At 39.1% G+C, this 14,949-nt stretch overlaps 1 protein-coding gene across 3 annotated transcripts in view; it reads left to right on the top strand.

Annotated features, from left to right (window-relative positions):
* LOC121945878 (ankyrin repeat and IBR domain-containing protein 1-like) overlaps positions 1–14,949 on the top strand; it is a 76,914-nt gene that overhangs the window by 9,944 nt on the left and 52,021 nt on the right. For all 3 annotated transcript variants that reach the window (XM_042490241.2, XM_042490243.2, XM_042490245.2), the window contains exons 6-11: positions 2,076–2,293; positions 9,900–9,988; positions 10,095–10,239; positions 11,522–11,688; positions 13,319–13,407; positions 14,809–14,939. In XM_042490241.2, the coding sequence (XP_042346175.1) occupies positions 2,076–2,293; positions 9,900–9,988; positions 10,095–10,239; positions 11,522–11,688; positions 13,319–13,407; positions 14,809–14,939 (839 nt within the window). The remainder of the gene's footprint in view (positions 1–2,075; positions 2,294–9,899; positions 9,989–10,094; positions 10,240–11,521; positions 11,689–13,318; positions 13,408–14,808; positions 14,940–14,949) is intronic.

Here is a 14,949-nt window from a genome sequence, read left to right as displayed (position 1 = left end):
AAGGAAGTATGAGATGAGAGTCTAGAGTTTAAAATTTCCTTTGCCCTATTAAACCTATTGGTGTGTGAAGTAATGGTAGCTTAAGGTTAATGCCAAGTTAAGCATGTGTCACTTATTCACAAACAGACATGTACACATCCACACTGTTCAGCTCATATAAATTAGAGCACTCATGATTCTGTCCAGTAAATATCAAGTTATTAAACTGATATGTACCTAACAACACATGCATCCAAGAGACAAATATAACCAGCAGGCTAAATCAGTAACAGTCTTTTAATCTGGAAGTGTATTAATATAATTTTGCCACATTCTGCATGCCCACAGACATCAGTCTTTTTCTCTGAATTACTCCTCTTTTGCTCTTGAGCAACAGTGTCACAGTTTGGATTTGATTTGCAGCCTTGAGCCACCAATTCTCCTACTAGCGTCACTTAACCTAGCTAAGATACTGTGTATGAAGAACTTTAAATGTTTAGAACAAAGTTATTTGATTTGAAGCCTTTGAAAAGCATTACCCCACTTAATTTAACTTGGCTTAGATTATGTTAGTGGAGGACTTCAAAAAATGTGTCACAGTTCGGGGTTGATTTTCAGTCTTTAAATACCCTGTTCCCTAATGCAGTTGGCTCAGTGTCTGGCTGTTGAGCTGTGTGTGCTACATATTAGACATACTTTTGGGAGCTTAGAGGGGAGAGTGACCCCAGATTCTTGCTATATTTATTCACCTCTATCAGGGGAATGCTGTCTGTCTGTTTAATAGGGATCATGGAACATTTCAGGACTTCTATTAATCTCCAGGAGAAGGGATTTAGACTTATTTATCATTACTTTCTTGAAAACTTTAACACATTTGCACACTTTCTAACTTTAACATTTCCATATCATTCTTGTTCACTTCTCTTATCACAGTTCTTGGTGCTTTCCTGCTGAGCTGCCAGCTCATCCATCTGTCTTTGCTTCTGACAATTTGTATTTTCCAGCTCATTTTTGATATTTAACACTAAATGTGAAGACTTTTAATTTCAGATTCTTTTAAATGGCCAAAAGCTGCAAGATAGAGTCATACTCATTGATGAGTTTTAATTGAATGGAGATGGGGAAAATTGTTGCAATATTCATTATCTAAACGAGGCTATTTAGAGTCGGAAGCATTTGATTGGTGTTGAAACGTGTCTCGGGGCTGATAATGGCCTAATTGCACAGTTGACCGGGTCGTGTTCCTTATTTTAGGAGGGGGACTTTTCTGTCAGAGAAAATTAGGAGTCAGGCACTGTCCGCAAGTCATTCAATATTTACACTGAAAACTCTCCAACCTGTGTCTGTGCTAATGTGAGATCGAATAGCTATTCTAAAACAGAAAACCAGATGGCAGCAGGTCTATGTTGTTGGGTGTTTGAAAGGCTTAGGCGGTTGTTTTGCCACTGGAGTGGGATTTGTGTGGGCTTTGGTGGATTCAGCGCTGTGCTTACTGATTCTTACAAACATAAGACAGGATGGACTGAAAAAAACAGCTGTTTTCATGTGAATATACTTTGTGTGGATGAAATGAGAATTTAGTTGTGAGAAGTCTTGTTTTATCAGGATGAATTGGAATTCTGTCCGATGTTTTTTTTATGTTTACCCATGTCTACATTCATGAGGATTTCTTAAAGAATATGTTCACAAAATAAATTACGGTTTTGTTTTTTTATGCTCTTGTGATCAACTCAGTTATTCTAGATTAGAGCTGCTTTGTGTAACTATGTCTGTTTTGTTTTGTCATCACGTGGTTCAAAAAGGTCTGTGTTGTAGTTAGAATAAAATGTTGGTAGGAACCTTTTTTTACTCTAAAACTGGACATTTAAACTTTTTTATAAGCACTGGCCTTTCACTACATTGATGTAGTAATTTCGCTTTCCCCCTCTCTCAGCTTAATTTTTTGACTGTCATCCAAACGCTTTCTTCATGCCTCATTGCCATATGCCCATAACAAAACTATTAGGTTTCTCATTTACTTTGATTGTTCTTCTCTGTTTGGTTTTATGTGTTAGCATTTCTCTCTCTGTAATTATGGTTTTACTTTTTTGCATCAGACTGGGACAGAGAGAAGCTCCTTGAGGCCTGGATGAGCAATGCGGAGGAATGCTGCCAACGCTCAGGGGTGCAGATGCACAACCCGCCTCCAAGTGGCTACAATGCCTGGGACACCTTGCCCTCACCCCGAACGCCACGCACGCCACGCACCACCCGCTCCTCCATTACCTCCCCTGACCAAATCAGCCTCATGCCTGCCGACGAGGATTCTTCTCTGGTGAGACATGCCTGCTGGTTCACTTTCACCAAAAATTAATTATACAGTTGCCTTCAGACTCCTTTTTTATTTTTAATACATTTTAGGTTGGAAAGTTTAGACAAAAACTCCTGCACACTGTCTAACTTGCCGAAATCATTATTTGAGTGCAACGTTTTGGTACTAGACCTTCATCAGGCAAACAGTTTTGTTATAAAGAGAAGCACTCTTAAGTAGGAGTGGCTGTGAGTTTGCAGTCAGCTACATTCCCCACCTGCAGTGGGAAGGCATAAATACCAAACATTAATTTATGTAACAATTTTACAATATATTACATAGAAACAGAGAAGTAAAGTGGTAAAAGCACGCTATATAGTGACAATCATAAACATAACCCAAAATGTTTAATAGGCAATTTCTCATAAATAAATGCACAAACCCTCAAGGTTAAATTGCATTCTTAAAGATATACATTTGTAAATCATGCAGGTCTCAGTAGTAAATGAATCTGTTGGGATATGATTACATGGAAAATGAAAAACAACATTAATACATAAATAGAAACCTTCATAATAAGTATATGCAAAATACAACAAACCCTCGAAAAAAAGCCTCTGGAAAAAAATACATTAAGGTATACATAACAATAATCGAATTACCCTCTACACTATCTTTCATGCCCTAAATGCAGTCTAGCCATGCAGGTGTCATTCGCTGATGAACCTTACATAGCATATAGAGAAAAGTCAACATCAATGATACATTTAAAGAAAACTTTTAATAAATATGATTCATTCATTCATTTATTTATTTTTTGTTGTTTTCTTTTGATCTGAGGTTAGAAAGTGTAAATTTAAACTTTAAATGACAGTTGCAGATATGGTACATGTAGATGACAACATCAATTTAGTGAAGTTTATCGTTTAGGTCTGCTTATCAGTGAGGAGCCATCAGATGAAATTAAACCACAAGACAAGCAGCCCAAGGGAGCAGCATGATTTCATGGCCAAGCAGCTCCTACAGCAGCACTGGATAAAACTAGCATGGAGGCACACAGACTAATAGTAACTGGCAGTGTACCCATAAAAACTGTACACCACTGTTTATTTAAATAAAATCCCTACGGTGCCACAGATTTCCTGAATTGTTTCTGCTGAATTCCTTTAAATTTTCACCACCACACCTGTCTCTCTGCATAATGTTGCATTACTTCTCAGCACTGTATTGCTAGCAATCATTAGTATTCATGCCAGTGGTCTCCCCCACAAACATAAACACAAGCAGCACTACCTTTTCTCCTAGGAGAGCAAGTTAATTATGTTGTAAGCTCTGAGCATGAGAGAATATTAAAATACTTTCTAAAAAATGTTATTTGTGTTTAAAATTCAACTGTCCATAGGCCAATGAGTGCGACAATATTAATAGGTAGTAAGAAAATCCCATAACAACCTTCTGCCTTGTAAAACAGGAAAGAATTAGTAGCCAAATGATAGAGACCTCCACATGTGGTCTGATAACTGTTTTCACTCTACACCTGACATAAACAGTAGGGCTGTGATGATTTGTGTATTCGTGCCAAACCATCACAGTTCAGGGGTCCCGTTTCATTGCACACAGAATAGAGCGCGGCTGATTTTTTGGTTCACAGATATTATTGGCCGATATGAGCCTTTCACAGACATATCGGAGCATATTGGCATCGGCGTGTATTTTTTCGGATATGTGCCGATTTGATAACCTTTTTTACAGACCATATCATGCAGAAAACGATGCTTGGGTGGTTTAGTTATGGTTTCATTATATAGTTGGTCCAGCAGAGTGCACTCTGACTCCATGTACACCACTCTTACCACTCTGAAGCACATGTAGTAGAGCCTGCGTCTCAGCGGAGATCATGGTGGAGCACAGTCAGTCAATGGTGTTTTCATGAAAAGTCACATTGAAATGCATACTGTTAATTTAATAAACAATGGCACCATCATTTCGAAAACAAACAAGACAAACGAGGGTGATGGGAGGAGAGGACTACTAACTTGCCGACTTTATCGCCATATAGCGGTTTTTCGGACTCTCTCTGTGCCGTTATATTTAAAAAGCAACAAGAGACACATTTAGCGACTTATATAGATAATTAGGAAACAAGGAGGAAATATTCTGTCATTTATTATCATGCTTGCTGATCTCAGTAACCACAGAACACCGCTGTAAACGGCCATCAGGCCAGTGTCTCCCTCCTCTCTCCTCCTGCGCCACCTTTGTGTGTGACAGGCAGGATGAGAAGAGACGCTGCTTGCGGTGTGAGTTCAGATGTAGTGAGTTACCAGCTTGGTTATGTTGAAAGAATGAACTGATATCTTATGTTTGATTCCTTCAACTCCCAACAAGCAGAACAATATGTGAATATGCAGAGATCACAACAAAGCCGTTTGGTCTACTTAGGGACTGTTCTGTCGCTGTGGTGCCTCCTGACATGATGGAATGTTCCACCCTATAGTGCCACTATAACTCGACAGTTGCGCATGTAGCTCCTCAAATCCTTGCGATATTTTGCTATATTTTGCTATTTTTCGACACCATGGCCTCTTCTGCTGGAGCATGAATTTTCTATGATAGAGAAGCACTTTAGGAAAAGTTGTGTGGGGTTTGGACTGAATCCAGCAGACCACAGCAGGATCCCCACAAATGGCATACGCCGAGCAGCCAGTCAGACCAGAAGAGAGAAATGAAACTGAAAAGGCCAGACAAAGAGACGGAGAAGAGCCTGCATCAGGGCGAGGCTGACCCGACTTGGACTGGGAGCTGTTCCTCTACTGAGCCTTCTTCTGGCTAATGTCCGGTCGCAGGAGAATAGTAGATGAGATGCAATTGAGGCTCACTCAGCAACAGGAAATCAGAGACTGCTCTGTGCACATCTTCACAGAGACATGGTTAACCAGACAAGGTCTAGCCATCTAGTGCTACAACCTCTGTCAAAAATTATGGAATCACCAGTCTTGGAGGATGTTCATTTAGTTGTTTAATTTTGTAGAAAAAAAGCAGATCACAGACATGCCACAAAACCAAAGTCATTTAAAATGGCAACTTTCAGGCTTTAAGAAACACTAAAAGAAATCAAGAAAAAATGTGGTAGTCAATAACAATTGCTTTTTTAGATCAAGCAAAGACATATGGCATCACTTAATTCTGAGGAAATCATTATGGAATCACCCTGTAAATTTCCATTTCCAAAACTAACACCTGCATCAGATTAAATCTGTTCATTAGGCTGCAGTTAAAAAGGAGTACTTACACCTTGGAGAGCTGTTGCACCAAGTGGACTGACATGAATCATGGCTCCATCGTGAGAGATGTCAGTTGAAACAAAGGAGAGGATTATCAAACTTCTTCAAGAAGGTAAACCATCACGGAATGTTGCAAAAGATGTTGGTTGTTTACAGTCAGCTGTGTCTAAAATCTGGACCAAGTACAAACAACATGGGAAGGTTGTAAAAGGCAAGCATACTGGTAGACCAAGGAAGACATCCAAGTGTCAAGACAGAAAACTTAAAGCAATATGTCTTGAAAACAGAAAATGCACAGCAAAACAAATGAGGAACAAATGGGCGGAAACTGAAGTCAACGTCTGAGACCAAACTGTAAGAAACCGCCTAAAGGAAATGGGATTTACATAAAGGAACGCTAAATGAAAGCCATCATTAACACCTAAACAGAAAAAAACAAGGTGATGGGCTAAGGAAAAGCAATTGTGGACTGTGGATGACTGGATGAAAGTCATATTCAGTGATGAATCGCAAATCTGCATTAGGCAAGGTGATGATGCTGGAACTTTTTTTGGTGCCGTTCCAATGAGATTTATGAAGACAACTACCTGAAGAAAACATGCAAATTTCCACAGTCATTGATGATATGGGGCTGCATGTCAGGTAAAGGCACTGGGGAAATGGCTGTCATTACATCTTCAATAAATGCACAAGTTTATCATGACATTTTGGACACTTTTCTTATTCCATCAATTGAAAGGATGTTTGGGGACGATGACGTCATTTTTCAAGATAATAATGCATCTTGCCATAGAGCAAAAACTGTGAAAACTTTCCTTGAAGAAAGACACATAAGGGCAATGTCACAGCCTGCAAATAGTCCTGATCTCAATCCAGTTGAAAATCTGTGGTGGAAATTGAAGAAAATGGTCCATGACAAGGCTCCAACCTGCAAAGCTGATCTGGCAACAGCAATCAGAGAAAGTTGGAGCCAGATTGATGAAGAGCACTGTCACTCGTTAAGTTTATGCCTTAGAGACTGCAGGCTGTTATAAAAGCCAGAGGTGATGCATCAAAGTACCAGTGTTGTGTTGTAGTTTTCCATATCTTTTTCCTCAGAATTGAGTGATTCCATAATTTTTCCCTCTGCTTGATCTAAAAAAGCAATTGTTATTGACTACCACATTTTTTTTCCTTGACTTCCTTTATTGTTTCTTAAAGCCAGAAAGTTGCAGTTTTAAATGACTTTAGTTTTGTGGCATGTCTGTGAGCTGCTTTTTTTCTACAAAATTAAACAACTGAATGAACGTCTTCCAAGACTGGTGATTCCATAATTTTTGCCAGGGGTTGTATAGCTTGATCCAGGATGGCCAGACTTTGCTGGGAGCCATGAGGACACAATACTCTGATGCAAATTCAAAAAATCACTGCAGGAATTGAATGACACCAGCAGCAGCAACATGCCCAAGGAGCCGATGGAATCTTCATCATAGCTGCTAATCAACTTATCCTTCAGCTCCAAAGATGTAGCAGGATCAAGGACAAATGTGATTTTGTTTTTTAAACTTTGTTTAAAAAATGACTAATTAATCTACCCTTTGTTTTATACATTCTACCTTCTGCCTTCTGTAAATGTTGAGAAGCTATGCCTCTTGTTTAACAACCTGCCCCTAATTGACTGGCAGTATTGAAATAGTCAGCAATTGTCTGATACTAAGCAGTACTGATGATCATTTAGCTATTTATTTTATTTTATTTATTCTTTATTTAAATGGTCAGTAAAGACCATACGGTACTGATGTGTAATTTATTTTATATTCTTTATTTGAATGGTCAGCGAAGACAGATGCTGAACACATACATTACTGATGTTTATTTTTTTATTTATTTATTGTTCATTTTTGTTTGTGTGTAATGTCGAATAGGTAAATTATTAAATAAAAGTTGTTTGTTTAAGAAAGCCGCCTTCTGAGTACTTTTGCGTAGTCATATCGGAACAAAACACAGTGCACAATCCACATAGAAATGGGCTATTTTCATTCCAGCACAAACATTCACTATATCAGTCGTCATATAGGTAATCAGTGAAGTTTTTCCACTATAAAATCAGTTTTGGCATCGGTCAGTTGGGCTCTAATACAATATACAATCTAATATATATAATATATAATATACAATATACAGTATTTAGATCAATGCACTTAATCTGCAACCAAAGTTCTCAAGTGCAAGTTCTGCTCCAAAAGCATTAGCAGTATGCTGTTCGCAACATATGCTTAGGTTAGCATAGCAAATGGATTGGCGTGCAAGTCAGTCACACAATGGTGAGTGAAAATAAGATGGCAAAGTTGGAAGACTCGCTTGTGGGTTTCCTGGTCAGCTGCAGCTGAATTGGAAAGAGAGTTTTGTTGAGGATGGTGTGTCAGTGCTGGTCCATTGTTGTAGAGGATGTGGATAGAAACACATAGAATATGCTGACATCCATTTGGCAGCATCACCCAGATTAGCTGATCACTGGGACGATAAATGTTTGGGTGCTTTGAATGTTTAAATATCACCAAGGTAGAACTAGCTGAAACACTCATTCTAATGCACAAGTTTTTTTTATTTTGTATTTTGCTGTTTTCAGTTTCATAGCACAAAATATGCTTTTCAGTTTTACAGAAGGGCAAGCATCGTCCAACGTTGCCTTTGTCTCAGCCAAAATTTGCACGTGAACACCTCAAAAACTACAGCCTACTGCAAACTGTTGGAAAAAAGCAGACGAAGGTTGACTAGTGCCAACAGTGTGGGCCACACCACAAAAATTAGGGGGACAGACACTCATCGACGGCCCAACACAGAGAATTGGTCGACTGTTGCTTGGTGTGTCAGGGCCCATAGACATGCAAGTGTGCTGTCAAAACCTCCTGGAAGGTGTATTTTTTTAACATTATCCAGTCTAATTGACCTGCTGCTTCAAGAGGGTCGGCACACCCCTGTTTAATTACCCTCCCATTATCCTGACCTTGTCTGGGGTTTCCTGATAATTATCAAACAAGCTTGACATTTTCCTCAGCTGTCTTCTTTGTGAGCAGTTGTCAAGATGGAAATTTTGCCAGGTAATGTGAGATGTCCTTTATGCTGCTGGCAATTTGTCTTGTTGGACCACTTACTATAGAAGACTGCCAATGAAGGTATCAAGTGTGTTTGATAGCAATCAGGCAGTCCCAGGAGAGGTTAGGAGTACAGAAAGGCAAAGTTGGCTGTCCTGTTTTCTAATTGGTGCTTGGCTTAAGGATATGTGATAAAAAATTCAGTTAATCAGTTAATCAGTTTTCAGTTTTCAGTTTCAGTTTTTTCTGTAACAGTTTCAAAATTAGTCACATTTTGATTACTGTGTGGAAAACTATTTTAAAAGCTTTTTAAGCAGCAAGATGTGAGTGAAATATATTACTCTTTTACACACTGCAGTGTTGAATGTCTTACATATAAGGATATATGGATCTTCAATGTAAGCATAAACATGGCATAATGTTGAAAGCTGATCCTTTCACAGTAAATCCCTTGTGTTTTTATAATATTTTTTACACCTGACGTTGGTGGCCACAGACTTTTAAGCTTTTTAAATGACATTGCTACCTGTGGGGAGAATCAGTTTTTGCCTGTCTCTGAAAGTTAAGTTTTAGAGGACATAATCTTTCTGGATGAATGATGATTAGTCCTTTGACGGTTGTTTCAATCCAGAGTGTTCCGGTATGTGAACTTAACTGTTGATAGATGATAGCTGAAGCTGACAGCCTTGATTTAGTCATTATTTTATGAGAAATTATAGGTTGTGTTTGGCCAATAGTATCTTTTGTTGTGGCTCTGTGCCTCGAACTGCACTGTGCCAATCGACTGCGTCTACTCAAGGGCCCATTTAAAGGTTACAGTTGATTATATCACATTCTGCTCTTTCACAAATCAATACTTACATTGTTGAAGTACACTGCCTCCTTTATGTCTTTTGTTTGGGTCAGTCTTTCACTGTAACAAGGCCTGTGTGTGTGACTGTGTGTTTATCCCTGTTTCTGTCTCAAGTCTCTGTGGATGTGAGAAAATATATCTGATAACAGAACAGTTATCCATGACCCAGTCAGCATATTCTATAAATTGTTGAATTTCAAGCAAAAACCTCTCTTTTTTGAAGGCAGTGTGGATTTTTATTCAAAGATTTATGTAAAAAATGCATAAATTGTATTAGCGGGCATTTTGAAATTGCAACAGAGTTTAAAAATTATTCAGAAAATTGCCTTTTAAGGTAGACTTCATTTATTGAGACTGACTTGAAACTATTTGTACTTTGGTCTTAAGACAGATTGTATCTATTTTCTTTTGTGTCACAGTGTGGTATCTGCATGTCTTCCATTTCCGTCTTTGAGGAACCTGTTGACATGCCCTGTGGCCACGAGTTCTGCAGAGCATGCTGGGAAGGGTAAGTCATATTTTGGTTTGGCCTGCAGATTCTGTGCCTGATTTCCTCACACTAATCTTAAATGTTGTTCTGTTTATACCTCATTGCTGTCTGCATGCTTTCTCAGGTTTCTAAATCTAAAGATCCAAGAGGGTGAAGCTCACAACATCTTCTGCCCAGCCTTTGACTGCTACCAGCTAGTGCCTGTGGAGGTCATTGAGAGCGTGGTGTCGAGAGAGATGGACAGGCGTTACCTCCAGTTTGACATCAAGGTAATGAGATGACAAAAGAGAGACGTGCACTAAACCAATTTCCTCTAACTGTGAGCCTTCTACGCATACATATCTAAATTATCTTGTCACCCTCAGAGATTAAAAAAAAAAAAGAGTCCTACTGTTCAATGTCATTGCAGAGTAAGATTGCACTTATTGCCAGTGACATGGTAGGTCACAAAGGGGCAAACACTAAAAGCCCTTTTTAAACAGTTCTGCAATATCTGCCATAATGCTGGCTTTGCTTTTTTACACTGAACCAAACAACCCCCTCATAATGCTTCCCCAGTGTTTGATTTTAGATGGCATACTGGCGTTCTGGAAGTAGAAGGGGCGTGATGTGTAACACAACATCAATGTATAGTGTGCCATCTCACCCATATTGTACAAATGTCAGTTTGGCTGTGTTGCTACCTCTGCTGCTGGCTTAACAGCCGCATTTGTACATATTATACAGAATGATAAGACGGAATAACAATGCAACAACGCTGCCTTGAACAGGCTGTTTGAAAGGGGCTGAGGAGAGAACTTCTTGGACTCGAAGGGCAAGCAGTATAGTTGAGTTGAATGGAATAAATCAAAAATGAAGTACTCTTTAGTTGGAAATGGGATTTTTTTCTGTCACCAAATTGCCAGACCCCATTACAAACCAGCCAAGTATGACATTCACTTAAGTTTGGTTTCAACATGAGCATTTTTTTGTCAGCTATATTTAAAACATGAGGCACAAATCCCAAATAAAAAAAACATCTGCTTGTTTGAGTTGTCATAGAAACACGAACATCCATTCAAGCTGTGCAGGCACTGTCATCATAAGCAGAGAATTTCTGTGTCAAGATTGAATTACAAAATAGGGCAGCACTTAGGATCTGTTAAGAGCTAGCTCAAACGTACAGGTTTTAGTGTGACCTGCAGAGGTCCATGGATATGGAATGAATTTGAAAAATCAATAAAAATGTCTGTACCTTTGACGGTTTATAAAAAGAGCTTAAGACGACAGCTACTACTAAAATATGGTCATTCCTAGAACTTTGTATGACTGTAGATTAAGAATGATTTTATTCTTATTATTATTACTTTCATTATGTGTATATGTGTGTATGTATGTATGTGTTTGTATATGTATGTATATTTGTGTATGTGTCTATGTATATGTATATATATTTATAAGTAATTTTGAATGCTTTGGAAGTTTAGATTAGAGTTAAATTGGAGGATAAAATTTATATTTGTAAACCTGTTTGTCTTTTAATGTCTGGGCCCCCTATTCTTCTCTTGACAGGCATTTGTGGAGAACAATCCAGCGATCCGCTGGTGTCCCGAGGCAGGGTGTGAAAGGGCGGTGAGACTGAACACCCAGGGCCCGGGGACCTCAAGTTCAGATCATCTTAGCTTTCCCCTCCTTCGGGCCCCAGCTGTAGATTGTGGCAAAGGCCACCTCTTCTGCTGGTCAGTAATCAGTAACACACCTTATAAACATGTTAACATTCTGTAGTTATGTGTATTATACTTTAAATATGGATTCTGCTTTGCAAAGCTTATACATTTTTAATATTTATTCAAAACTTTGTGGAGCAAATAACAAGTTTTGATCAATTAGGAGTCAGATAGGCTGTTTATAACAATGGATATTTATTATGTCCTACAGAAAAGCATGAGCTACATTATAAATGTGTCTTTCTATATTTATGTGTGTTTATCTGTGATTTCTATGCCATTAATGTACACATACTACCCTGAGATGACAAATTGAAACCATGTTTAGAATCTTTTTTAATATCAAAATTATATGTTTACATTGCACATTATATAGAGAGTTCCCAGGTCAGTAACTGTGTAATAGAAAATGTTTTAAATCACCAAGAGCCATCTGAGGGTTGGGTGCCAATTCAAACCTAGCAACAAGGGAAGATTGGTTGTTTTCAGGGAGCTAACCATGAATCCAGTGGCCTCTCCAACATAGAGCTCTGAAACTCTGTTGGGAACCACTTCTTCGAAAAACAGCCCTCATCGATCATTTCTTAATGATAGAGTGGCTAGATGGAAGACCCTGCAGAGTAAAAGGCATACGAAAGCCGACCTGGAGTTTTCCAAACAGCAGTTAAAGTCATCTCAGGATATAGGAAAAAAGATTCCCTGATTCAAACTCAATCATAATCTGGCTAATGCTAGTCTTTATGCTAAAACAGGCTCAGATCTCCCCAACTCAGGCTTCATACTCATTGCATACAGATAAACTGATATTAAGTGTGTTTCCCAAAATGTTTTACCAATCTTTTCACTTGTAATGAATATAAACATTATTTTGTTAAGATGTGGAACCATTTTGCATCATGGAAAATGTGTGCGGATTGGTGGACAAAAAAATAAATGTATCAGTTTTAAGCACTGCACAACAAGATGTGAAAATGTGAATGGGTATAAATCATTTTTAATACTTTATCTGCCAATATTTATGTGGGGAACATACAGGGCCCTTTGCAGTTGAATGCTCAATTTCAGCACAGAAGCTGTTTGTTTGCATGGGTATCCATTCATTGTCTGTGTACACATATTGGTAAGTGCTCATGTTATCTCCCTGTCTGTGTTAGCATCATGCTCAAGGGCAGAAGGGCCCTGATGCTTTGTCATCCTCCACCTTCTCACCTCTGTATTTATACTCCCAGAGCCCTGCAGAATGCCCCCTCGGCTCCTGTGCTGTCATATTGCGACCTCCACCCCAACTAATACTACCCACCTCACTGCACCTCACCTCACTATATGGTTCCTGATTGTGGCTGTTGGGTTCACTTGTCAGGTTTACTCAAGAGCACAGTTGACATGACATTTGGTAATAGAATTGGATGTAACACAGGCCTGGCTTTAATAGTTCCTTTGACATGAGGAAACCATTTGGTTGAGGGGCAGATATGGCCAATTGATAGTGTCTGATGGTTTTGACAGCATCCCTGACAGCACTGTGTGATTGGTGTGTTCATCATTTGTCTTAATTTCACGTATGGTCTAGGGACAGATTGTGAGCTCTAAATCAGTTATTTCAACTGTCCGCATCACCATCATCTGTCTGTGTATATCCCAGGGAGTGTCAAGGCGAGGCCCATGAACCCTGTGACTGTGGGACGTGGAAGTTGTGGCTGCAGAAAGTCTCTGAGATGAGACCCGAGGAATGTGAGTGTTGAGATGAATTTACTTAATTTAGTTTTGGGTTATGTTTCAGATGTGAAGTGAGAGCTGAATTTACAAATTGCACTGCATTATGCCTTTACTGTTCTAACAAATAGAATGAGACTACACTGTTTTATGTTATTTATTTGAACATTACCTAAATAGGTTGTTATACCAGTAAAACAGCCCCCCCCCCCCCCCCCCAAAACCAAAACTGCATATTTTCAATTAATGGACTTAAATGGCACTCAGCCTGCAGTGCCAAAAAATACATTAAAAAAAAACTCACCAGCAGTGTCTCTTTCCAGAAATCATGAACCGGTTACTCAAGATATTCCACAGACCATGTGAGCAGTTTGGTCAAGGAACTACTTTCATTCTACTGATCCACCCCTGTCAATGGTATCGCAGCGCAGAAGGAAGCATGCATTTACAAATGGACGAGAGACTCCTGCTCATGACATACATGAATAAATCAATACTGCCGTCCTCTTTGGCTGAGCTGTCATGTTAGCAGTGATCCGGTTGGCGGGTGTAGTTTGGTAGACAGAAAATAGTTCCTTGATGAAACTACTCACAACAATGTCTGTGAATTATCTTGAGTAACTGGGTCATGATTTTTGAAAAGAGACACTGCTGATGAGTTTTCCAACTATAGTTTTTTGGTGCTCTGAGCACCACATGCCATGTGCCATCTAGTTCCAAAGCTGGCAACTACCAGCAAAACAACATGAAGGATTTATATTTTTGATTTTGGGGTAAGTTGTCCCTTTAAGCTACCTGGTGGTAAAGTTATTATAACAAAGAAGTTCAGTTTATTAGTCAGTGCCCAGATGTTTTGGGTTGCAGTCAAATGATTGATTTGGAGCTAAATTGCCTGGAACTCAACCACAGTAATTAGAGACAGTTTAGTGCTAAGCCAATTAAAGTCCACCATGTTGATGATAAATTATTAATTAAAAAGAACAACCCTCTCATTGAGATTGCGCAATGTTTAGAAGCAGTAATTGGACTGTGGGCAATCTAATAGATGATTTAAGATGGCCCAAGTCGCTCTAAAGTGCCACTTCCTTGATGTGACAGGCGAAAGATAAAAGCAATTATTTTGCTTTGGAACCATCTTCCCCTTCGATTTCCCCAGATTCTTTTTTATCTTGGCATTTCAAACGGCACATCAGAGGTACTTTGATAATAGCCAATTATTCTGTTTGTGTGTGTGTGGGGGGTGCATGAGCATCTTGGGAGATGTTAGCAAAATATATAAGCAATACACATTAGTCAGGCAGGACAATTTCCCACTCAGTGCAGTGGTCTGTTTAGATGCTGTGGTAATAGTCATTCTCATTCTGTCTCATTATGCCTTTATTTGTTCTGTTTACCCCCCCACCCTCCCTCCTTTTGAAGTGGCTGGTGTGAGCGAAGCTTACGAGGATGCAGCCAACTGCCTGTGGTTGCTTTCTAACTCCAAACCTTGTGCCAACTGCAAGTCTCCAATACAGAAAAATGAGGGGTGCAACCACATGCAGTGTGCTAAGGTAAGTTTGG

Source organism: Plectropomus leopardus, chromosome 11 (assembly GCF_026936395.1).
Source record: "Plectropomus leopardus strain MGB_pleo_1.0 chromosome 11, ASM2693639v1, whole genome shotgun sequence".
Classification (NCBI taxonomy): Eukaryota; Metazoa; Chordata; class Actinopteri; order Perciformes; family Serranidae; genus Plectropomus; species Plectropomus leopardus.
Note: the sequence above shows the minus strand (reverse complement) of the source record. Positions and strands in the feature narration are given on the sequence as shown.